Below are 24,664 nucleotides of genomic sequence, written 5' to 3'. Positions count from 1 at the left end.
TAATATCTTGCCAATAGCAGAAATACAGGTAGAAGATGAGCGTTTCTGCAGCCAATTTCTAAAACTAGAAAAACTTTATATAAAAGAAATCAAACAATGGTGGGAATTAACAACACTAACAAAATATTTGGAACAGGAAATGATCCCCAAAGGCCTACGGATGCAAAAACAATGCACGTTTGACCCAGCAGATCCAAACTTCCACAACAAATGGAACATGATTCTAGACAACTGTTCAAAGCAATTAATTAATGCAATCATAGAAGAAAGAAAAATATCCTTAAAAAACATCACAGATGCAATTATTGAAATAGAAAAGAAATTTGAACCCCTTCACACAATGGAAGACTATAAAACCCTGATGAATTTGACCCATCAAAAAATGGAGAAACTAGAAGATACCATCATAGTACAAAAACAGAAAAAGTATAAGAGAGATCAGGAAGAAAAAAAGCACTACCAGTATCAACAAAACACTAGAAGACAAGCCTTTAAACAGCCTATTAAGAACTGGGAACAAAGAAGACAACCACAGAGGGATCAACTAGCATCCAGAACCAAACCACAGAGATCGTATACTCCGAAAAAAACACCTTATCCAAAACCAGGGACGAGTTCAACACGGGAGAAACAACAAACTGTTAATCATCGTCCAAACAATCCCTATACACTAATTAAACAGTCATACCGAAATGGGGTAGAACAAGCAAGAAAAGAAGAAGCTAATGATCTAAATGACCTAATGAAGAAAATAGAACAAAAAGAAGATCAAAAGGGGAGGAATACGAAAAAAAGATATCTGGAAGATGACCAAATAAGTGAAGAAGAAGACGATGATGACCAGGATTTTTTAGACACCGTTTGGGGACCAGAGAAACCACCCGATTACGTGCTATCAGCAACCAAAAAGAGGAGGAACACCACTTTAGAAAAAGAGGGACAAGAGGAGGAAAAAGACAAAAGACCACAAGGAAAGAAGTGATAGATACACCATCAACATCAGAGACGATATTCAATTTGAGTAAGAGATCATTATCAACCTACGAGGAAAATGTTCTACGAAAAGGCTTGAAATTTGCCCCACATTCAGGCACGAATAAATTTAACCTGTTCATCGATACACATAAGTTTGTAAGAAAATTATGTATCAAAAAATTTTTTTCACAAAATCAGGAACGACCAAAAGAAAGAATACCAATAACGGATCACGAATTTTTACACACAGATTTAAAACCAACATCAACTTTTTTTCCAACTCATATAAAAGGTCCTCATATCACCACTTTTCAAAATCTCGTGGAAAAGGAAATAGAAAACCTAACAACCAAACCAAAGCAGGGTTTCAACTTCACAAAAGACGAAAGAAATGCATTAAAAAACTTAAAAGAAGATAAAACAGTGGTAATAAAACCAGCGGACAAAGGAGGGGGCGTGGTGATCTTAGACCTAGACACTTACAAACAAGAAGCAGAAAGACTCCTTTCAGACCAAGCAACATACAAAAAATTGACAAAAGACCCAACACAGGAAATCACAGCAAAACTAAGAGAGCAAATGTTAGAAGGTTTAGAATTGGGAATTATCAACAAAAAAGAATACGACTACATCTGTATAAAAGATCCAAAAATCCCAACCTTCTACTACCTCCCAAAAATCCATAAAAATCTGGACAATCCACCGGGGAGACCCATCGTATCTGGAATCTGCTCAGTTTCTGCGAATTTATCAAAATACATCGATCATTATCTTCAGGACATTGTGGGAAAGCAAAGAAGTTTCCTTAAAGACACCACAAATATACTGCAAGTAATCAATAATACAGAATGGCAAGAAGGGTACATATTATGTACAAGCGACATCAAATCCCTGTATACTGCAATTAATCATCATGCAGGATGTGAGGCAACTCGACACTTCCTTTGCTCTCAGACGACAATCACCAATTCCCAAATCAATTTCATCATGGACAGCATTGAATTCATTCTCTACAACAACTATTTCTGGTATGAAGGCGATTTCTTCCTACAACAGTGCGGGACAGCGATGGGAACGTCATTCGCACCCAGTTATGCTAATTTATTTGTTGCATACTGGGAGGACCTCAACATCTGGAATAACAACCCTTTTCTGTCAAATATCATAAGCTGGCATCGATACATAGATGACGTGTTCTTCATCTGGAAAGGAACTCAAGAAGACCTATCACAATTCAAGGAACACATCAACAGTAACAGTATGAATCTCGAATTCACCACTATACATAGTGAAGAAATGGTAATTTTCCTCGATTTGGAAATTTACATAGAAACAAACCACATCCTAACAAGAACTCATTTCAAAAAAGTAAACGGTAACAATATGCTTTCACATAACAGCAACCATCACAAACAATGGATAAACAACATCCCAGGCGGACAATTTCGTCGACTAAAACGAAATTGCACAGATCAGACAGTATTTGAACATCAAGCAAATGAAATGAAAACAAAATTCCTTCAAAAGGGATATAAAGAAAGCCATTTAACACAACAATTAGAAAAAGTGAAAAACATGGACAGAAAAGATTTATTGACTTTCAAACAAAAAGACAAAAAAGAACTACCGGTCACCTTTATAACACAATTCACCAGTAATCATAAAGATGTTGAACAAATACTTGAAAAACATTGGCATATCCTTTCTCTTGATGAAGATCTAAAAGCATCTATCCCTAGAAAACCAAAAATAATCTACAGGAAAGCTAATAACTTAAAACAACAACTGACTCATAGCTTTTTACCAATGCAACAAGTACAAAATCAAATAAAAACAAAAGGTTTTCACCAGTGCATGACCTGCATTGGTTGTAGAAACCAGAAGACATCTACTAAACCTGTAACCGCCTTTAAGTCAAACATAACAAAAGAAGAATTCGAAATTCCGAATCATGTAACCTGCCACACAGAAGGAGTCGTGTACATCCTGGAATGTACATGTGGAAAACAATACGTAGGACAAACAAAACGCAAACTCAAAGTCAGGATAGCAGAACATGTGTACAACATAAAGAGAGGCTTGAAAACACACAGCGTCTCAGCACATTTTCTAACAAAACACAACCAGGACCCCACTGGGCTGAAATTTATTGGAATTCAAAAGATTGAAGCTCACTGGAGAGGAGAGGACATTGTAAAAACACTGAAGAAAAAAGAGACCGAATGGATATATAAAATGAAGAGTCTAGAACCATACGGTCTGAATATTGACATAGAACTAAATGTCTTCCTGTAACACAAATGCTACCTTAACCATATTTATTTTTATATTTATTATTTTTTAATTTTAATTTTATTTTTATCTGTATTTTTATTTTTATATTTATTTTTATTTTCATTTTTATTTATTTTTATTGTTATTTTTATTTTTAGTCATTTTTACCCTCTACCTTACCCCTTTTTTCCCCTTTTATGAAGTGCAAAGATTCATTTATTCGAAATATTCACTTACTTCCCTATGGAAGCTTTTTACCATGAGGATGCCGCCGGGATAACCCACTTCCGGTCACGGGCATATCCGGTTTTACTAATAAAGTTATACTATATAAAACGGACATTTTTCATATACAGTTTTATCATCTCCTTGAAAAAGAATCCTGCTGCGGATTCGAAACGCGTTGGAGTACAAGAAGAAGCCTTAAACACAGGACACGGAGCCCGCCGCCGCAAGCGCCCGAACACCGGAAGTAAAAACCCGAACTTCCGGTTTGCGAACGACGCAGCGGCTATAGTGTGGCCAGAAAGAGTGGAGCCGGTTTGAACAGCACAGGCAGGAGAAGCCATCCCCTGCCCTGCCAGAGCAACACCAGAACCACATCCATAGTGGATAGTAGGGTAAGTCAGGGAAAGTTTTTTCTGCTACAAACGAACAGACTGAGCCCTTTTTTCATCTAAAGTGTCCATAAGCTCCAAAAAATACACAAGAGGAGCTGTAAACATTGCACTTCCCCCTACCTTCCATCCCACCCTTCCCCTTGTTTTTATTTTGTTTTTATTTTTGTTTTTATTTTTATTTTTATTTTTATTTTTATTTTTATTTACTTCTGTTTATTTAAATTTATTTCTTATTTATTCATTCAGTACATCACAACAGCATACACAAGCGCTCGGTCCAAATCAATTCCACATACGTTAAACACTAACCTGAGCAGCTTTAATTCACAAGCGCAGCACACTATACTTATCCATTTTTCAGGTGCTGATTATGATGATTGTGTATTCTTATCGCATCAATAAAAAAATCTCTTACAGTGCCAGTTTATCAATAGAATGTCGCCAAGCCAGCTGAGTATATTCAAATATATAATATATGTATGATCTTTGCATAGTCCATTCACAGGAAGTGCGTTTGTGCATTCTAAACATTTTAGCCACAACCTCTTCTGCCATCACAATAAGCATCACAAATATATTGGACTAAAAATAGTTTCTCCAATTTTTACTGTATACAGAATTTTTATCCATTTAAAAAAAAGAAAGTTACGTTTGTTGATGTAAATAACCTTTCAGATGCACTTTGGTTCTGTAGTACTGAGCAGGGCTTCCCTTGGCCTTTGTGGCAACCCCTGTATAAGCTATCATGTCACCGGGTTCACTATGGTATGCCGGCGGTCGGGCTCCCGGCGACCAGCATACCGGCGCCGGGAGCCCGACCGCCGGCTTACCGACAGCGTGGCGAGCGCAAATGAGCCCCTTGCGGGCTCGCTGCGCTCGCCACGCTACAGGACCCCCACGAGGGAGAATAAGTGTCGGTATGCCGGCTGTCGGGATCCCGGCGCCGGTATACTGTGCTCCGGGATCCCGTCAGTCGGCATACTGAAGACCACCCATGTCACCATGGACCAGAATCTCTACAGAATGATTCCAGTTCCTAGTTGAATCCATGCCACAAAGACTTTGGGCTGTTCTGAGGGCAAAGTAAGGCCTACCCAGTACAACAATGGTGTATATAATAAAGTGACTACTGAATATATTATGTGTTTATGTATTATAATGTATTTTCTGTTCAGTGAATATTAGATGAAATCAGGCTTTCTAACTATTCACTGTTACTTTTTATTTCAGGGTTTCCTTGAGCTGACTTACCTGTTCTATGGTTATTATACCGTAGACTTGGTTACTATTTACATCTTCCACTATAGCCTACCACTAGCCTATATAATGGTCACATTTGTTTACTTGTTCTTAAGCATCATCTGGATTGTGAAAAGGTAATATCCCTTTATTTTATTACCTCTACAGTACCTTAGTTTTCAAACCTTTATGGCTTTGTACTAAATAAGAACAGCCCAAAATGTAGTAAAAGGTTTAGTTTAATGAGTTTATGTGGGGGAAAAACATACTTACCATGGATGATCTATTAATTGGATCTGAAAGGGTTATTGATGGATGTAACTGTCCCATGTTGCACTCCTCTTTCCGCATAAAGCTCAGTCTGTTTTGCTGATGCCCCTCCCATGTGCACCATCCATTTGCCTATTTGCCAAAGGTGAGGGTTTGGTGTGAGACAGTTGCAACCACTCATGATCCGATGAATAATGTCTCTGAAGTAGGTGTACTCTCATTTATTTCAATATTGAATGCTGCCAAAATCCTTTTTTTTCTGCTTGTTTTATCCTTTACTTCCCTTGCCCCTGTACTGCCCCTGTACTGAGCCTGTTTTGATCTGGTTACATTCAGACATTGATATTTTGTAAATCTTTTTTTTTTGCTTGGGTTATCCTTTAATTCCCTCGCCCCTGTGCTGAGCCTGTTTTAACCTGCTTACATTCAGACATCGATATTTTGTAATATTTTTTTTTGTGTGCAATGCAGTATCCACACATTTACGCCTTGTTTTTTTACAGAAAACATGACATCTACCCAAAGTGTTTTTTGTTTTTAAAAAAAAAGAAATTGCTAGAAAGGCAAATGTGGATATTTTTATTTAGATTTATTTCCTAAACACCACAAAGACATACTTTTTTTTTGTTTTGATTCTACAAATAGGTTTTCATATTAGGGTGCTTTAAGCAATCAGCTCCTAACTGTCGTGTTTGAAAAATGACAGTAATACCACTTTCAGACAGAAAAATTAAAATTCTCAGATTTTTCCTGGATTTATGAAACCGGGTTGGACTCGGGTAATAGCCCCTAACCCCCTTTCACACCGCACATTTAACCCGGATTATTCCGAGGTCGACCCCTTTCATACACCCCTATTCAGCCCTGCAATATACTATGGGTCATAAGAAATGGACTGTTTTTATGGCACACAGAGATGAGGTCATGAAAAGTGGGTGGTGACTGCTCACTGCATTGCATTAACCGTGGCCGACGAGTTACTGCTGAGTAGCCCGGAGTTCTTGAGTTATTGCTGTTTTTTACAGCAAATGAGAGCCTGATTCAGCTGCTTGCACTGTGCTACTGTCAGGCGGAGAAGGGAGCAATTTCCAATGCGCAATGTTGTGTCTCATTATTTGTGCAGCACAATTGTGACATCAGACGCCAGTGCCCTGCCTGCTAAGCCAATCAGCCAGTTCCCTGCCTGCTCAGCCAGTAAGCGCTGTTAACTGCGACCTGTTTTGAAAAACACGGATCAGACCCTTTCACACAGCCAGCAACCTGTGTAAGAGCCAGGAAAAACCCAGGTAAAAACCTGCGTCAAAGTCCCGGGAATTCAGTCCCAGGTTGACCCTTTCAGACAGAAAAAAAATCCGGGTCGACCTGGCTTGTGTTAGGAAATTACCGGGTTGTTTTGTCTGTCTGAAAGGGGTATTAGGAGAGGATTGGTTGGAGCACCATTTAAGATTAGTAAAGAGTGATAACACAAACGTCACTCGTTAAATCTGCCCCTAAAATCTGATTTTTCTTGATTAGTTTTTTGCCATTTTGAATGAAATGCTTACAAGGGGCTTTTTTGCGCTCACCCCGCTGCCGGCATTCTGGCGGTCGGGATCCTGGCGCCGGTTATGCTGGGCGCCGGGATCCTGACAGTGGGCCAGTCGTACTACACCCCAATAGTGGGATCTGTAGACTGGGCAGCGAGGATACTCAAGACCCAGGCCCAAAAAACGTCTTGCACTGCCCTATTTCAGTGCCCACCTCCATCCCCTGCACTTTTTTTCTATTGTGCATCATAAGCCCCACCCCCTCTGATGATGTCTTTGTAACCCAACTTCATCCCCTCCTCCACACTGGTACTAAATACTGCTGGGGGCTAAGCAAGTATGTTTTTTACTTTTTTCTGAAGTGCATGAGCAGCATTTTTCATATAAGTGTTGAATACGAATCAGACTTGTCCTTAGCACTCAACGGTTTCAGCGTAAACAAAGCGAAATTATTTTTGTTGAGTCTTAGTTGTTACTTTTTCTTTCAGGGCGGTAGAAGGCTTTAAACAGAGCCTGGTGCGTGATGAAGACCGGTTTCAGAGTTACTGTAATAAAATATTTGCAGGCTGGGATTTCTGCATTACAGACCAGTACTATGCACGTTTAAAGCACAGCAGTTTGCAGAACGAATTAAAAGTGAGTTACCTGGTGCCACATTGTGTTCTCCCACAGTCATTGATGTGCAGTGTTTGCTGTGTATATGAATAGGACCTGTATTTCTACATTTCTTAAACCTCAGGAGTAAAGAATACTGCTTAACCTTTTAAAGTGAACAATATTTGCTTAATAAAACCTGGATTGTTACTTTCAGTTTTTAAAAACACCTGTTAAGCCTTTGACCTGTATAGCTAGACTCCATTTGTAGATAATGATCTTCAAGCAAATCCAAAGTCTGTTTTTTGTTGTATGACATTGTTTGGTGCCATAAACATATAGGGTAGTATTCAAATGTTCTTCCCTCCCTCCCGCCCCCTATCGCACCCGCCGACGGTATTCTAATGTTACTGCTGACGGGCGCAGCAGCTTCATTTCCGCTCGCTACCCCCAGAGGTAGCGAGCTGAAATGCGTGTAAAGAGACCTGTTTGGGCGCCCAAACGGAGCTCTTCGCGATCGCGCAAATTACTTTAGTCTGATTTTAGGTGCTTGACGTGCCTAGACCAGACTGTAATCGGCGTGATCAACGTGAAAGCGGGGCACATTTAAATATCGCCCCTCTATATCCCGTCACATTAGATGGGAGATAGTGGGTGCGATATGATTTGAATCCGGCCCAGGGAATGATTCAGTCTCCGTCCTAAATGAAGAGACTACATAAATAGGGCTTGCTGTATTTATCAGTGTGCAATCTATTAAGGCTTTGAGGTAAATTCATGGGTTTTCAAAAGTGTAAGTATTGCCTGTAACAACCGGTCAGATTTTGGCGATCATTAATTTGGTACGTTTGACAAAATTATAACTAGAGTTTGATAGGTTGTTACGGGCAACACATCCACTTTTGTAAACCCGCACTTTATTAATTGTACCCTTTTTGTGTGTGGGGATTTACACCGAGTTTCTGTTGCTTATTTCAGTGAGCATAATCGCTTGAATTATTATAACGAGCCCTATCACAGGTTCAGCTCTGCGTGTATGTATATAATAGAAATAGAGAGAATAATAGATTTTAACTTAATCCTATGAGCATGTCAATAACTTTGCATTAAATTGACCTAGCTACAGATTTTAATGAAAAGAAATTATGTGCCATGCCTGTTAAACATCAATGAATTTTGTTGTACTCTCAGACAGACCTGGCAGAAGAAAGGATACGCCAAAGGAAAGAGAAGCGGACACGAAGAGAGACCATTAGAATCTATTTCTTGAGATTATTTTTGAATATTATTGTCATTGGTGTATTATGTGTCTGTTTTTATGCAATCTACTTGGCTACAGCCTATTCACAGGAACACACCAGTGCTGTGAGTATCAACACTAGAGAACCAAAACAAACATTTTTATGCTGAACTCAGGGTCGCAACTAAGGAGGGGGATTTGGGGGGGTGCCAAGTCAGTCAGAGACAAAAAGCGAGTAAACCCGTGATGAGTCAGAAGCATGCTGTGGTGGGGGTAGGCTTCAGAGGGAAAATCAGGAACAGATAAGGGAGGGGGGGGGGGGCACAGGGGGGCGGGTACCCCTGAGCCCCAGTCTCTCATGGGGCCACCAGCTGGAGCTTCCCCGACCCATCTTTAGCTGATGTCCTGTTGTTGTGATTAATAAGCATTGTGCAAGAATAGAGGGACCCGTATCAACTGACACAGTAGAGTCCCGCTCCCCCCACACCAAATTACTGCCTTGCCCTGGGTAACAGAAATCCTAGTTTCCGCCCTGCTAAACCTATTGTTATTAAGTATCTATGCTAATCTTCTTCTCTTGTATTGTTGTTACACAAATCTCTTTCTGATATCTTTACAGATGAGCTCTCAAAAAACTGACACACTGAGCTTGCTGGTGGAATATCTACCATCTATAGTCATCACCATTGCCAACTTTATCACGCCACTCATCTTTGAAACTATAGTACGATATGAAGATTATGCCCCAGCCTTTGAGATTCGCTTTACACTTATAAGGTATGCACAAAGGAAACTTTTTATTTTTATTTTGTTGTTGCTGTTTTTATAGTATGTCATGAGGGAATGGTGATTTCTCACTGGAGTACTCTACAGGCAGTTGATGGGGAATGTCTGTTATTAAGGGGTCTATTTACTAAGCCTTGGATGGAGGTAAAGCGGACGGAGATAAAGTACCAACCAATCCGCTCAAAACTGTCATTTTTCAAACCCAGCCTGTGACATGGCAGTTAGGAACTGGTTGGCTGGTACTTTATCCCCGTCCACTTTATCTCCATCAAAGGCTTAGTAAATAGACCCCTATATCGTAAACCTCCATGTACTTCTAGAGTCTATGTACTAAGCTTTGGAGAGAGAGAAAGTGGACGACGATAAATTGCTAGCCAACCAGCTCATAATTGTAATTTTTCAAATACATGGCAGTAAGGAGCGGATTACCTGGGACTTTATCTTTGTCCACTTTATCTTTTTCCAATGCTTAGTACATAGACCCCTTAGTCTTGTATCACTCCATTAAATTGGACCATAGCTTAATCCATTATTTCGTTGATGATTACTGATGATCACTTGAAACCAAAACTACCAGAATTATAATCACAAACTTACTAAAGGCCTACAAGGGATGCTTTGTATGTAATTTTTGTCCGGCGCCCTGCTCTGATATAGCATGTGTTACCATGTGGCAGTCTGTAATGCTGTGCAATATGATAAAGCATATGCTGAGCTAATTTGATACAGACTGCACTATGGATGATACTGATTGAGTGGAAGACATAATGATGAAATCACATTTTGTAACAATCAGTTGCTATTTAGAAGGAAATACTGTACACTTGTAACCAGAAATATAACCTGTAAATGGAGTTCTGTGGTCCTGAAATACTGTCTTCTAGGTGTGTGTTTGTACGGTTGGCTAGCATTGCTATACTGCTTATCTCTTTATGGACTAAAATCACTTCATGCTCAAACCGGAACTGCCAGCCTTGTGGATACAACTATAAAGACTACCCGGTAAGCCAGCACTTCCCTGTGATTCCTTTTGAACTAGATAATGATCACTGCTACAGAATAATTTTACATTTTTATGCTGATTGATCTACTGTATTTTGGAAGGAAAGTTTTCATTATTATTATTATTTATTAACAGTTATTTATACAGTGCACATATATTTCGCACCGCTTTTACAGAGTCACTCACGTCAGTCCCTGCCCCAGAGCTTATAGAGCTTACAATCTGTATTTCCCAAGATATTTTTTTCTCCTGCACTGGACCAATGACTCTAATATAATGTGATTAAACCCATAATGTCTGAGCCCTAGTTTGATTGTGGAATCTGATCATGAGTGTTGAGATTTAAACTGCCTGGAGATCCAATCAGCTTACTCGGTAATAAGAAATCCGTATTTAAAAAAGATCAATCAGATGGTGTGGAATGCAAATTATTTGTTAATACAAATAGATACAAATACCTGGGGTGTTCAGTCCTTCACTCCCAGGGCAAACACATAAGTGAACAAATATTGTTATAGGTAAGTAAGGAGGATCATTTTATTTCACTCATAATTAAAGAACATTTAAATCTATATATACAGTATCAAAACGATGTTCATATATAAACCTAAAATTGTTTTACAGAAAAATACCTCAAAACCAGTATAACACAAATAGCAATATTAAAAATCTAGAGTTCTAGATGACAGCGGTCATAAGACCGGCATTGGAATCCTGACTCTGTTCAGAATTCCGACGCTGGAACCCAGACAGCCAGCATCCCGAACATAAGTATGCCGGGAGGCTTTGGGCTAGGTAGTGAGGGGTAGATTAGGGCACTAGGGGAGGTTTAGGGTTAGGCCGACGTACGGATAAGGGTTAGCATGCTTATTAAAATGTGTCTGCATTCTAACCGTCGTGATGCAGCAGTCTGTATTCTGACCGCTGGCATCCTGACTGTCAGGATCCCGTACCCAATCCATAAATTTGCCATGGGCTTCTTCTCTACTCTTTACACTGCTTGATAACTACTGTTTGTTTGTCTTTTTACAGTGCTGGGAATCACGAGTGGGACAAGAAATGTACAAGCTTATGATGTTTGACTTTATAATAATTGTGGCAATAACAATTTTTATTGAATTCCCAAGGAAGTAAGTTTGCATTATTATTTAGGCGAGAACAGTATTGGAATTAGGTGACATGGGGCATATGCTGTACATTATCACATCCAACTGATCTGCAAAGGAACATTGAAGGCCTTCATTGTTAGGATAGTGGTTCTCACCTCCAGTCCTCAAGTACCTTCAACAATTCATGGTTTGCTGATTTCTCTAATCATGCACAGGTGATTTAATCTATTTTACTGGTCACTAATTACCCCACCTGTTTCCACAGGCAGAAATCCTCAAAAAACATAATTGCTAGGAACATGTGATGGTTGAAGTTGAGAACCAATGTTAGGCAAGGAGGTCTCTGAGTGTCTAATACTGACCCCGCTCCCTTTGTGCATGATGTTTTGCATAGGGGGTGGGGCCGCTGGCATTTTGAAGATGCTACGCTGCGAGCAGCTGTAAACACTGCAGGGTGCCTGCCAGTAACGTCCAAAGAATCAGAATCCGCTTTATTGGCCAGGTATACCTGCGTATACTAGGAATTTGTCTTCCGTTTGCTATACAACAGCCAAGTAGGTAACAGATAAGCAGGATGGGGAGCAGTTGGCAAGAAAGTCATACAGATAGGTATATCGTAGGGACACAAGTGAGTTACATATATGTCTAGTCAGTCAGTGTTCAGGAGCTCAGCAGGTGGACCGCTTGGGGAAAGAAACTTTTGAGGCTACCCGGCAGGGAAGGCCCTGTAACACCTGCCTCAAGGATGCAAGTTAAACATGCTGTGGCTGGAGTGTAGCTGGTCCTTTTACTATCTTCGTTGCCCGCTTTTTAGCTGTGGACAGGTCCAGGTCCTGGACTGAGGGATGGTTGGCCCTGATCTGCTCTGTGGTTCTCACCACCTTTTGAAGCCTCCATCTGTCCCTCGCGGTAGTGGAGCCGTACCATAACAGTATCGAGAAGCACAATACCGACTCCGCAATCACGGAGTAGAAGAGGAGCAGAAGCTTCTGTGGGATGTTGAACTTCCTTAGTTGCCTGAGGAAGAACAACCTCTGCTGCGCTTTCCCGACAGTGGTGTCAGCGTTTGACCCCCATTTAAGGTCCCGGGAGATTGTGGTCCCTAGGAACTTGAAGGAGTCCACTAGCTATACCACATTGTCAGCAATCGTTAGCGAAGGTGCACTAGCTGACTTCTTCCTGAAGTCCACTATCATCTTGACAGTTTTGAGGGGGTTAAGCTCAAGGTTGTTGTGGCTGCACCACTGAGCCAACCAGTCTACTTCCTGTCTATAGGCCGATTTGTCCCTGTCCTTGATGAGGGTGATGATGGTGGTGTTATCGGCGAATTTGATGATCTTTACTGGTTGCGCCTCGGAGGTGCAGTCATTTGTGTACAGGGAGAAGAGCAGGGGTGAGAGGACACAGCCCTGGGGGCCCCTGTACTAATGGACCATGCTTGAAAGGTAAATTCCCCCGCTTTCACACCTGTGTCCAGGAACAGGTAGCTTCTGGGACCCCTAGGCTAAGTAATTTGGAGAGGAGGATGCTGGGGACAATTGTATTGAAGTCCGAGCTGAAATAGACAAACAGGACCCTCGTGTAGGTACCCGGGAATGTCTAGGTGCTGTAGAATGTAGTGCAGGCCCAGGTTGACTGCGTCCTCGACACACCGATTCGATCGATAAGCGAACTGTAGGGGGTCCAGTTGGCGGCCAGTCACAATTTTCGGGTGATTCAAAACCAGACGCTCAAATGTTTTCATGACCGCAGACGTCAGTGCTATCGGCCTGTAATTGTTCAGGTTCGTGATAGAGGGTTTCTTTGGGACTGGGACGATAGTGGACCTTTTGAGGCAGGAAGGGACTTTCTGTAGCTCCAGCGATTGCTATGGGCGGCAATGCTGCAGATATACTGGCTGCAGTGTGCCGTTCCAGAAGCAAGGGCCATGGGCTCTGCGTGGCTGCACCGGTTACACACCCCTGGTTAGGAGGTAATGAGCTACCTAGTAAAGTAAAATAACACTCCTATCAGAACGTGCAATGGTACTGTAAGTCTATTTGTAATGTGGCTGTACAGAAACTAAAGTATTTTCTTTACGGTTTGGATGATACAATAGCGTAGCAAAACCTGTTTAGGCACAGAACAAGCTACAAGTTATAAAAAGGCGACAAAATACAAAAAAATGTAATATATTAAAAATATCTCACTAAACATGGTGATTGCAAGAGCACTCTTCTCCTTAAATAGTACGTTCTATTGAGCTTTATGTTAGAGTACACTGTATGAGGATCAGTTTTGCATCAGTTATACATTGCAGCCCAATCATACTGTATACGTAGTGACACAAGTTATAAAACTGGTGACGCTCAGATGTTGTATTCCCATATAGTAACATACTGCAAAGAATATCTTTTAGATTTAAGGTGGGATTTTCTAAGATGTTCATTTGGGGAGAAAAAATAGGATTTCTGTACTTGCGTTAAATCCATTTCTCCTGAACATTGGTGTTGCGTGCGGATAGTGTGCGACTCAGGCCGTGTGTGTACAAGGAGGAAGCCTGCTACTGGCTTCAGAACAGCTGGACAATGACTCCTACCACATAACACAGGTGGGTGTAGGAACCATGCGCGGCCTATTTATCAGAGGGCGTAGTACTGGCCAGATCTGTTTTCCAGTATGATGTCCGCTCCGTAAGAATTAAACTGTACCCTAGATATTGAACTATTTGATTTAGCTGAAAACCGAAATCTTGGGTCTGGGACAGTGACGTAACCAGAACTTTGTGGGCCCCATAATAACGTATTGAAGTGGCTGCTCTCCCAGTGCTTATTGGAAGACCTCTTTTATTAATTTTCTGCCCAATAAAAGTGCCCTTGTTCATTTTCTGAACCATAGTAGTGCCCTAGTTAATATTATGCTCCATAGTAGTGCCCCAGGTTATTTTGTGAACCATTGTAGTTCTCTAGTTTACGTGATGTCACATTGTAGGGCTGCTAGTGCACATTATGCCACACAGTAACCCCATTAATATTGTGACATACAGTGTCCCCAATTCATATTATGCCACATTACAGTGCCCCCTGTTCATACTTTGTCACATTGGAGTTCTTTTCAGCTTGAATTATCCCACGTTACTTTGCCCCAGTTCATATTATTCCACACTGTAATGCCTCCATGTCATATTGTGCCATATTATAGTGCTCCAGTACTACTTATGTAACATAATAGTGCCCTCCTACATTGCAATGAGCAGATCAGATTATGACACATTACAGTGCCCTCCAGTTTATTTTGTTCCACATTACAGTGGCCTCCAGTTTGAATTATACATTACAGTGCCCCCTTACCATTATAACTTCCACTTTACACTCCTCTCCCTGAAAATCTAATGTCACACAATTCAGACTGGATCAGACCCAATTGCTTATGTTGGGCATACAAGCTACAATTATCTGGGCGATCCATCCAATATCAACGGCCAGATAATTGCAGCGTGTATTCGGATGACCGATCCAAAAATATTGATGGGTTGGGCATGCAGGATTGTCCAGCATGTCCCTCTGATGCAGTATTTTCAACGTTTTTGGCCAGCTGTGGCTGACCAGTGGACATTCCCCTATTCCTTCATGTGGGAAGGGGCGGGGAAATGTCTTCAACTTTATAACCTGGGTCCAGGCCCCCCCTAAGCCTCTGGGCCCCATAGCAGTGGCACCCCTTGCACCCACTATAGTTATGCCCATGCTCTGGGAGTATTCCCTGTATAATAAAATAACTCTGAATCCCTGTGGCCTTTTGATTTTGTTTAATTCTGGACTAATTCAGCTATAATTCAGCTTCCAAGGAGCTTGGCCAAAGAGTCTGGCATGGAGTGTCTGCTGAAGCTGAAATTCTGGTATCTAAGATCTGCATCCAGACTAGTCTGACTCAAGTACTCAAATGCTTCTTTAGTATACTTGTTCTACTTTCCTGACCCCAAGGTGACTACAACTCTGCCACTGTAATGACTCTAACTAATCCTGAGTGAGACAATTAAACCCAAGAACCCTGATGAGAGGAACAGAAGGATTCTTGCTACTTGTTCAGTGATGTATTGAGCTAAAGATCTCACCCAGATAAGCTCCACTGTATTGGCTGCGTCCCCATCCATGACATGAACATGCCGCAGACAGATAACTGCATTACAAGGTGCTCATCGGGCATCTGGTTCCTGTTGTCTACTTGGTATTTTAGCCTGGCATTTGGAAGAGGTAAAATACACGGCAGATTTTCCTGCCATAGATTTTGCCTTGGAACACAGTTTATAAAATTGTGCAGTTAAGTTCTACTTGCAAAGACCCTTCACCAGCCAACAAACTAGGATGATGAAGAAAGTTCTATTTGTACACACGTAAAGATCCAATCTAATGGTTCTGTTGCATGTGTTCTTTTGTTTTTTGAAACTTGTATATGGTTTCTATATAGGTACACCAAAATGTTACTTTACATATTTTATTAACCCTGCAATGCTCACGGAGCTACATATGTGTCCTTATACACTATTGCTGCAGTCTTGCCAAACATTCCTCCTCTGCGAGCCGGGTCCCGTGAGACTTGACTTTGCCAGGCATCTTTTTTGCTTGAATGTGCGTCTTAACTGCAATGCGATGTGAAAAAAAAACACACTGCACTGATTCATGGGATGCGTGACACTTATATATGTGCAATTGAGTCTGAATATGTATTTGTAGTGCTACAATGCAGCAATTAGACAATTCATTAATGAAAATATACATGTCTTAAAGTAATTTTAAAGAGAAGTGGGTGGTTTGTTTAACTTGCACACAAAGTACAGATGAGCAGTAACATGGCACAGAATTTTATTTTACTGTAATCTTATCTTGTATGTCATTATTGGTGTATAATGGGAAGCAGTTAGTTTCCCAACGGTCGGGATCCCGGCGGTCATAATGCTGATGCCAGAATTCCGACATCCATAGGAATCTCGGCGGTTAAAATCCCGACCAGGGCTCCGAATCCACACTCGGGGGCTGGTCCACTCCACCCTCCGAGGGGAAATAAGTTAGCGTGGTGAGCGCAGCAAGCCCGCGAGGCGACATTCTGCGCTCGCCGTTGGGATTGCATTGGTATCCCAACTGCCGGTTACCAACTGTGTAACATGTTGTGGTTATGATTACTGATGTGTACCCATGGCATTCTCTTGCTGACAGGTAGTGAAAATCTGGTTTTGATGAACTTTTGTTACTTTTTTTTAGCCTATTGACTAGAAATATGTAACTGTTAGACCTATCTTAAGGCCCGTACACACTGGTCTATATATCGGCCGTTCTCTTGAACGGCCGATATATCGCGGGACCGTCGGCCAGTGTGTACGGCCGATACGTCTGTGAACTCCGTCGTTCACAGACGTATCGCGTCGGCCGTGCAGCACAGCCGACGGCCAATATATCTACCGATATATTGGAGCGTCGCTGTGTGTGTACGGGGCAGTCGGCCGACCGCCTGTACACATGCTGCGGCGGCCGGCGTTGATTGACAGCTGAACTGGGCGGGCGTGTGTACACGCCCGCCCAGTTCATGACGTCCGTCCCTGACGGATCGGGCAGTCTGTATGCACAGCACACTGCCCGATCCGTCCATAGATATATCTGCAGATCAATTGATCTACAGATATATCTATTAGTGTGTACCCACCTTTACGCTTGTAGCTGAATCTTTTCTTTTAACCACATTAGTTGTAGATGTGATCCTCACATTTGTGGTGTCCGCAGTGATTCAACAGTACATGTTGTAATTCAGCAGTGCTATGTAAAAAAATGACTGATTCCACCCAAACAGGTGGAAATGATGGACAGACAGATGGATTAGTATTGCACCACATATCTAAAGACTGATCAAAGCCATCAAATGATTCCTGTGTAAAAGATTTATTTCGCAGATAACCATTGTTCTCTGTCCTTTAGGTTGTTGGTCACCTATTGCTTATGGAAACCAGTTCAGTGGTGGGGCCAGCAGGAGTTTGAGATCCCTCAGAATGTACTGGAGATTGTGTATGGACAGACAATCTGCTGGATTGGAACTTTCTATTCCCCACTTCTTCCAGCCATAGCAGCTTTAAAGTACTTCATTATATTCTATGTTAAAAAGGTAGATCTTTAAATATATAGTCATAGATTATTTCTTTCTCAGTGAAGAAGTGTCTGTAGTACATAAACGAATAAATGATGCATATGTATTACTATTTGTTTTTTCAGATTACTCTAATGGAAAACTGTAGACCGGCTACTAGGCCTTTCCGTGCCTCTAGCTCCAATTTCTTCTTCCAGGTGGTACTACTAATTGGCCTGATCCTTGCATGCGTCCCGGTGGGAATTGGAATTGCCCAGTAAGTAAGGCTCTCCCTATAGACCTGTCTCTTTACACACCTCAGCAGAATAACAATGTATGATTCAATCTGCAGAATACCGGCTTCTAAAGCATGTGGTCCATTCCTGAACTATAACACATCCTGGCAAATCATTCCAAGCACTGTGGACCAGTTTCCAGAAGGCCTAAAGAAGACCATTTATGTAATCGCATCAGAATCCTTTGCTGTTCCATTTTTTATGTTGTCATGGTAAGTTTTCAAAAATGTTTTAGAATATGACTCTGGTAATTAATACAAATGAAAACTATAATAATGTGCATGCTTATTTTGCCTTAAAAATATTTTTTTGGACCTGGTGGCATGAAATTCTATAGGGTGATTGTCCAGAAAGTGAACAAAGTCCCATGCATCACACGCTTTTACATTTCATTTTTCCCTTTTAAACTGGTCTGTGAAGAAATTGTTGTTATATGAAAACGTAGTTGCTCAGTAGCAATGCCTTACCCTATAACTAAAATCTTGATATTTACTAGAAGTATGTAGTTTGAATTTGTGTACCTGTCCCATGCATCACGGAGAATTGCCCCATATCATTTATAGGTCTTCCCTCAAGATGTGCAAAGGCAACTGTGTGTATGGGGGTGTGATTCACATCATTATAACCCTGCCTTTAGCAATTAGACAGATATTCCAATTTAAGTTCATCTTGGCTTATTATTGCCTGGAAGTTAATGAGTCAGACAGATTCCAGTCATACACAGGTCACTCCCCACCGTGCTCTTTTCTTAACTCCATCAATTCCCTTTATTATCTTTGTGTCTATTATTTCTATTTTAAAATAATTTTTTGTTTTATTAATGAAAGTTTTTTTTTTGTTTTTTTTTGGGGGGGGGGGGGGGGGTTAGTTTTCGATGATTATAAAAGAGATTACATGAACTAGTACAGATGTACAGAGGGTAATTGCAGCAATGGCTCCGGCTCAGGTCAGTAATTACGTACAGTAGCACAGTAACTGAGGTGGAGGATGTGAGCTCTGCAGATACATCTGTTGTCACATGTAGGGTAAAAACACCGGTCATGTCCATAAGGTGCCTGGGAAGAATCCTAATGCCCTAGCAGGTATGGCCGGTAATCCAAATACCTGAGTTACTTGTTGCGCTAAATAATAAATAATGCTAGGACATTGATCCGTTCCATGAAGTGTAAATGGTCACATAGTATTCTCTTTTTCTGCAGCCTGGTTATGTTCTACTTCATGGCATTGGTAGGCGCCCACAAGAGGGTGGTGGAGCAGCTGCAGGAACATCTGGTCATGGTAAGAATATGATATTATGACCTATGTGTAATCGTTTATCTGCTGTATTACTTGTGTATTATAAATCTTTATACTGTCCAGGCTCAAAATAGTAAACACTTGGGGTATGTTGCACAAACTAGGCAGAAAAGACTCCTAAATCTAAATACACAGTTTCTTACAGAAAATTAGGGCTTTCCCCAATCCTTACTCTTGATCATTATGTGCAGAATTAAATAAGGATGGCACAAATCTTATTTGATTATATTACGATTAATATGTGCAGGTTGCTCTGCGCCAACACATACATTTGAGCTGGAACTACAACACTGAAATAGGTAATAAAACAGCCCACCCACCGGCTCTGGAAAGGTACCACAGCCTGATAATTGCAGGCAATGTTTCTATGTTCCTGGGAATAACCTTATATTACTGACTTGGAAAATTAGTATTCTGTCTCTTTAATCTTTAATGGCTCAGCCCATATCTGTTCTAGCAAGTTACTGTAATGTACAATGACATTTGGCTAAGAAGTGTTCTATGCTTGTTTGCAGGAGAGCAGAGACAAAATGTTCCTTATCAAACAACTGACAGAAGCGCACTCCATCTATATCTAACACAGCGTATGATCTGTAAAGGGAACAAGGGCATGTATAGTTCTATGTCTACTGAACCAAAGCAACTATGTGACAGTGTGACCTGTGCTACGTTGTTCTCCCGGCTTACTGTTTATTACGCACATTCTAGAATGTAGCTCCCCCAGTTACATGGGGTTACAACATTTGGCTAGGCTAATGTGGACTTTTATTATTGATAACAATGTCTTAAAGTTAAACCTCACAGTAACATGTTCTATGGAGGAATGTGCCTGGAAAACTGTAGGTGGGAATGCATTACCTATCCTATGAGAAAGGGAGAAACAAATGGGTTTATTTATTTTAAATTGTGAATGTTTGGTCCTACTGTATCCATTCTGTGTTTTGCATGGCGAGCCAACTAATATAACTCCAGGATCATGGTGCTCTTGCCTGTAGAATGGAGTACCAGTGTCATTTTTAACAAAATATGTATCCGAAGAAGTTTATTTGTCAATATATTTTTGTAATTAAACACTACAGATGTTTGTCGTTTTTAAGCACTGCACTCCCTCCCATATTTGTTGTGATGTCCTTCTCACGGCTGTCACTGCTCAGCAGGAAAACAGCTGGTGGAAAAGGGTGGTATTCAGGTTGTCGGGATCCCGGCGCACAGTATACCGGCGCCGGAATCCTGACAGCCGGCATACCGACACTTTTTCTCCCTCGTGGGGGTCCACGACCCCCCTGGAGGGAGAATAGATAGCGTGGCACGCGTAGAGAGCCCGCAAGGGGCTCATTTGCGCTCGCCACGCTGTCAGTATGCCGGTGGTCGGGCTTCCGGCGCCGGTATGCTGGTCGCCGGAAGCCCGGCCGCCGGCATACCATACTACACCCGTGGAAAATCCTCTAGTATTTGAGAGGGGTTCCAATGCTGCCAGAACTTGGATGTTTCTCACTAAGAGGGATATACAGTAGCAAACCTTCTAAAGAGGACTGCAACTAATCAGCTTCTAGTTTTCATTTATCAAGTCAATTCTATAAAATGATTGGTAGAAGCTGGTTGCTATGGGTAACTACTCTACCTGTCCTATATAGAAGTTTTCATATATCTCCCTTTTTAATTGTACTTGTTTTTATACAGAACTTTTCTTATTGAATGGCTTCTACTATGATCCTAAATACAGGCAGCATTGTATGAAAGGCTCCTGTGTGATAGCCTGTCATAGGTGTTTATCTGTTAAGCAGAGGTATAGCAAAGTTCTATACACCAGTCACATTGTATTATTTGTTTACGGCATTTGATGGCAATGCTGCTTTAATTAATATTGTATTCATTTTTTATTTAGGTCAATTGAAGCAGCCTAATGTTATACAGTATGTACACTACAAAACATTTATATACATGTATGTAAATGTATGTTTCAGCATTTAATAGCACTTTATTTGGTATGTTGCTGAAACTAGCGGTTTCTCACATGATATTAACTGAATGTTTATGAATAAACAAACACAGGGTTACAAGCGATAAACACAAGAGGTCAGATAAAATAGGCCATTACAGCATGTTGTATTTGTTTGTGCAGGATTCTTGGGGAATACTTTGTACCTGTCCTAGTAAAAGTTTTTAAAACTGTCCTATTAGCTGTCTCTCTGCCAAAGTGTTTTATTTCAAAAGTGGATAAAAATAAAATCTGTATTTTAATGTTTCTGTGGTTGTGTTGTACATATACAGTAGTAGCGCCAAATCAAAATCTAATTTGGTGAAAAAACACTTTCATTCGTAAAGTTACATTTATATAAGTTTTATTCTATCTCAAATGGACATTTGATTTGTATTTAAAGCTGCACAAGTGGGGTCTCTAGGTTGACATGTTCTAGGTCGACAGGTCAAAAGGTCAACATGAGTTTTTCACATTTTTTCTTCTTCTTTTTTTGAATCGTTTCATACTTAACAATCCACGTGGACTATGAATGGAACGGTAATCTGTGCCGAGCAAAGCGGTAGCGGAGCGAGGCACCTTGCCCGAAGCATAGCGAGCCATGTGAGGGGACACGGTTCACTAATTGGGGTTCCCAGTCACTTTACGAAGAAAACTACACCAAAAAAACTCATGTCGACCTGTTGACCTAAAGACCCTGTTGACCTAGTTACTGTTGACCTAGTTACTATCTACCTTCCATACCACCACCAGGGGCGCAGTGATCTACCGATTGGCGCATGATGTCACAAAGCAGCTATTGTTGCAGGGCTGGATTTTTGGAGCATCTTTTCCCTTATTGTACACACTGTTACATGGCCGAGAAAAAGAGAGAGAAAAGAAAATGTGGGGATCAGGAACCAAAACCAAATAAGAGACGACACATGGCAGGTGAGATGGCCTGTGGGTTCTTTTCTGCCTTCAAATTCTGTGTTCAATTACCCAACAGATCCAGTTCCATCTATCTGAGCTTTCACAGTATTACAGACTGTTTCCCCATTTTTTTTTCCTGCTTGCAGTATTGCAATTAATGTTTACTCGGACTGCATCTTCGGAAGAGCAATGTCCGAAACAGTCTTAGAATCTTCATCGGGAATTTCCTGTTTTGCGCCATTGTCCAGAAGTAGTTTCATAGTCTTGGTATTTCCATTTTGTATGGCATAATGTAAAGCAGTCTTCCCAAACATGTCCTCATGGTCTATGTTCACTTTTCCCACATTAGTGTCTAAAATCACCTATGTTAGAAAATAAGAATTTACTTACCGATAATTCTATTTCTCGTAGTCCGTAGTGGATGCTGGGAACTCCGTAAGGACCATGGGGAATAGCGGCTCCGCAGGAGACAGGGCACATCTAAAGAAAGCTTTAGGACCACCTGGTGTGCACTGGCTCCTCCCCCCATGACCCTCCTCCAAGCCTCAGTTAGGATACTGTGCCCGGACGAGCGTACACAATAAGGAAGGATTTTGAATCCCGGGTAAGACTCATACCAGCCACACCAATCACACTGTACAACTTGTGATCTGAACCCAGTTAACAGCATGATAATAGAGAAGCCTCTATAAAAGATGGCTCACTACAACAATAACCCGAATTTTTTTGGTAACAATAATTATGTACCAGTATTGCAGACAATCCGCACTTGGGATGGGCGCCCAGCATCCACTACGGACTACGAGAAATAGAATTATCGGTAAGTAAATTCTTATTTTCTCTGACGTCCTAGTGGATGCTGGGAACTCCGTAAGGACCATGGGGATTATACCAAAGCTCCCAAACGGGCGGGAGAGTGCGGATGACTCTGCAGCACCGAATGAGAGAACTCCAGGTCCTCCTCAGCCAGGGTATCAAATTTGTAGAATTTTACAAACGTATTTGCTCCTGACCAAGTAACTGCTCGGCAAAGTTGTAAAGCCGAGACCCCCTCGGGCAGCTGCCCAAGATGAGCCCACCTTCCTTGTGGAGTGGGCATTTTAAGATTTTTGGCTGTGGCAGGCCTGCCACAGAATGTGCAAGCTGAATTGTACTACAAATCCAACGAGCAATCGTCTGCTTAGAAGCAGGAGCACCCAGTTTTTTGGGTGCATACAGGATAAACAGCGAGTCAGATTTTCTGACTCCAGCCGTCCTGGAAACATATATTTTCAGGGCCCTGACCACGTCAAGCAACTTGGAATCCTCCAAGTCCTTAGTAGCCGCAGGTACCACAATAGGTTGCTTCATGTGAAATGCAGAAACCACCTTAGGTAGAAATTGAGGACAAGTCCTCAATTCTGCCCTGTCAGAATGAAATATTAAATAAGGGCTTTTATATGATAAAGCCGCCAATTCTGACACACGCCTGGCTGAAGCCAGGGCTAACAGCATCGTCACCTTCCATGTGAGATATTTTAAGTCCACAGTGGTGAGTGGTTCAAACCAATGTGACTTTAGGAAACTCAACACAACATTGAGATCCCAAGGTGCCACTGGAGGCACAAAAGGAGGCTGTATATGCAGTACCCCTTTTACAAATGTCTGAACTTCAGGCACTGAAGCCAGTTCCTTTTGGAAGAAAATCGACAGGGCCGAAATTTGAACCTTAATGGACCCTAATTTTAGGCCCATAGACAGTCCTGTTTGCAGGAAATGGAGGAAACGACCCAGTTGAAATTCCTCTGTAGGGGCCTTCTTGGCCTCCCACCACGCAACATATTTTCGCCAAATGCGGTGATAATGTTTTGCGGTTACGTCCTTCCTGGCCTTGACCAGGGTAGGGATGACTTCATTTGGAATGCCTTTTTCCTTCAGGATCCGGCGTTCAACCGCCAAGCTGTCAAACGCAGCCGCGGTAAGTCTTGGAACAGACAAGGCCCCTGCTGGAGCAGGTCCTTTCTTAGAGGTAGAGGCCACGGTTCGTCCGTGAGCATCTCTTGAAGTTCCGGATACCAAGTCCTTCTTGGCCAATCCGGAACCACGAGTATAGTTCTTACTCCTCTCCTTCTTTTTTGGTATGAGAGGCAGAGGAGGGAACACATACACTGACTGGTACACCCACGGTGTTACCAGAGCGTCCACCGCTATTGCCTGAGGGTCCCCTGACCTGGCGCAATATCTGTCTAGTTTTTTGTTTAGACGGGACGCCATTATGTCCACCTTTGGTTTTTCCCAACGGTTTACAATCAGGTGGAAGACTTCTGGGTGAAGATCCCACTCTCCCGGGTGAAGGTCGTGTCTGCTGAGGAAGTCTGCTTCCCAGTTGTCCACTCCCGGAATGAACACTGCTGACAGTGCTATCACATGATTTTCCGCCCAGCGAAGAATCCTTGCAGCTTCTGCCATTGCCCCCCTGC

General features: G+C 41.7%; 2 protein-coding genes across 5 annotated transcripts in view; one reads left to right on the top strand and one right to left on the bottom strand.

The window, feature by feature from the left end:
* Positions 1-21,560, top strand: part of TMC7 (transmembrane channel like 7) — a 135,331-nt gene extending 113,771 nt beyond the window's left edge. For both annotated transcript variants that reach the window (XM_063934405.1, XM_063934406.1), the window contains exons 6-16: positions 5,100-5,245; positions 7,393-7,540; positions 8,690-8,863; positions 9,358-9,515; positions 10,409-10,526; positions 11,560-11,657; positions 17,579-17,762; positions 17,870-18,000; positions 18,076-18,231; positions 19,219-19,297; positions 19,831-21,560. In XM_063934405.1, the coding sequence (XP_063790475.1) occupies positions 5,100-5,245; positions 7,393-7,540; positions 8,690-8,863; positions 9,358-9,515; positions 10,409-10,526; positions 11,560-11,657; positions 17,579-17,762; positions 17,870-18,000; positions 18,076-18,231; positions 19,219-19,297; positions 19,831-19,893 (1,455 nt within the window). In that variant the 3' untranslated portion in view covers positions 19,894-21,560. The remainder of the gene's footprint in view (positions 1-5,099; positions 5,246-7,392; positions 7,541-8,689; positions 8,864-9,357; positions 9,516-10,408; positions 10,527-11,559; positions 11,658-17,578; positions 17,763-17,869; positions 18,001-18,075; positions 18,232-19,218; positions 19,298-19,830) is intronic.
* The window catches only part of LOC134945238 (uncharacterized), a 95,697-nt gene continuing 92,561 nt past the window's right edge, over positions 21,529-24,664 (bottom strand). For all 3 annotated transcript variants that reach the window (XM_063934402.1, XM_063934403.1, XM_063934404.1), the window contains one exon: positions 21,529-22,567. In XM_063934402.1, coding sequence (XP_063790472.1) covers positions 22,367-22,567 — 201 coding nt within the window. In that variant the 3' untranslated portion in view covers positions 21,529-22,366. The remainder of the gene's footprint in view (positions 22,568-24,664) is intronic.

Source organism: Pseudophryne corroboree, chromosome 7 (genome assembly GCF_028390025.1).
Source record: "Pseudophryne corroboree isolate aPseCor3 chromosome 7, aPseCor3.hap2, whole genome shotgun sequence".
NCBI lineage: Eukaryota > Metazoa > Chordata > Amphibia > Anura > Myobatrachidae > Pseudophryne > Pseudophryne corroboree.
Note: the sequence above shows the minus strand (reverse complement) of the source record. Positions and strands in the feature narration are given on the sequence as shown.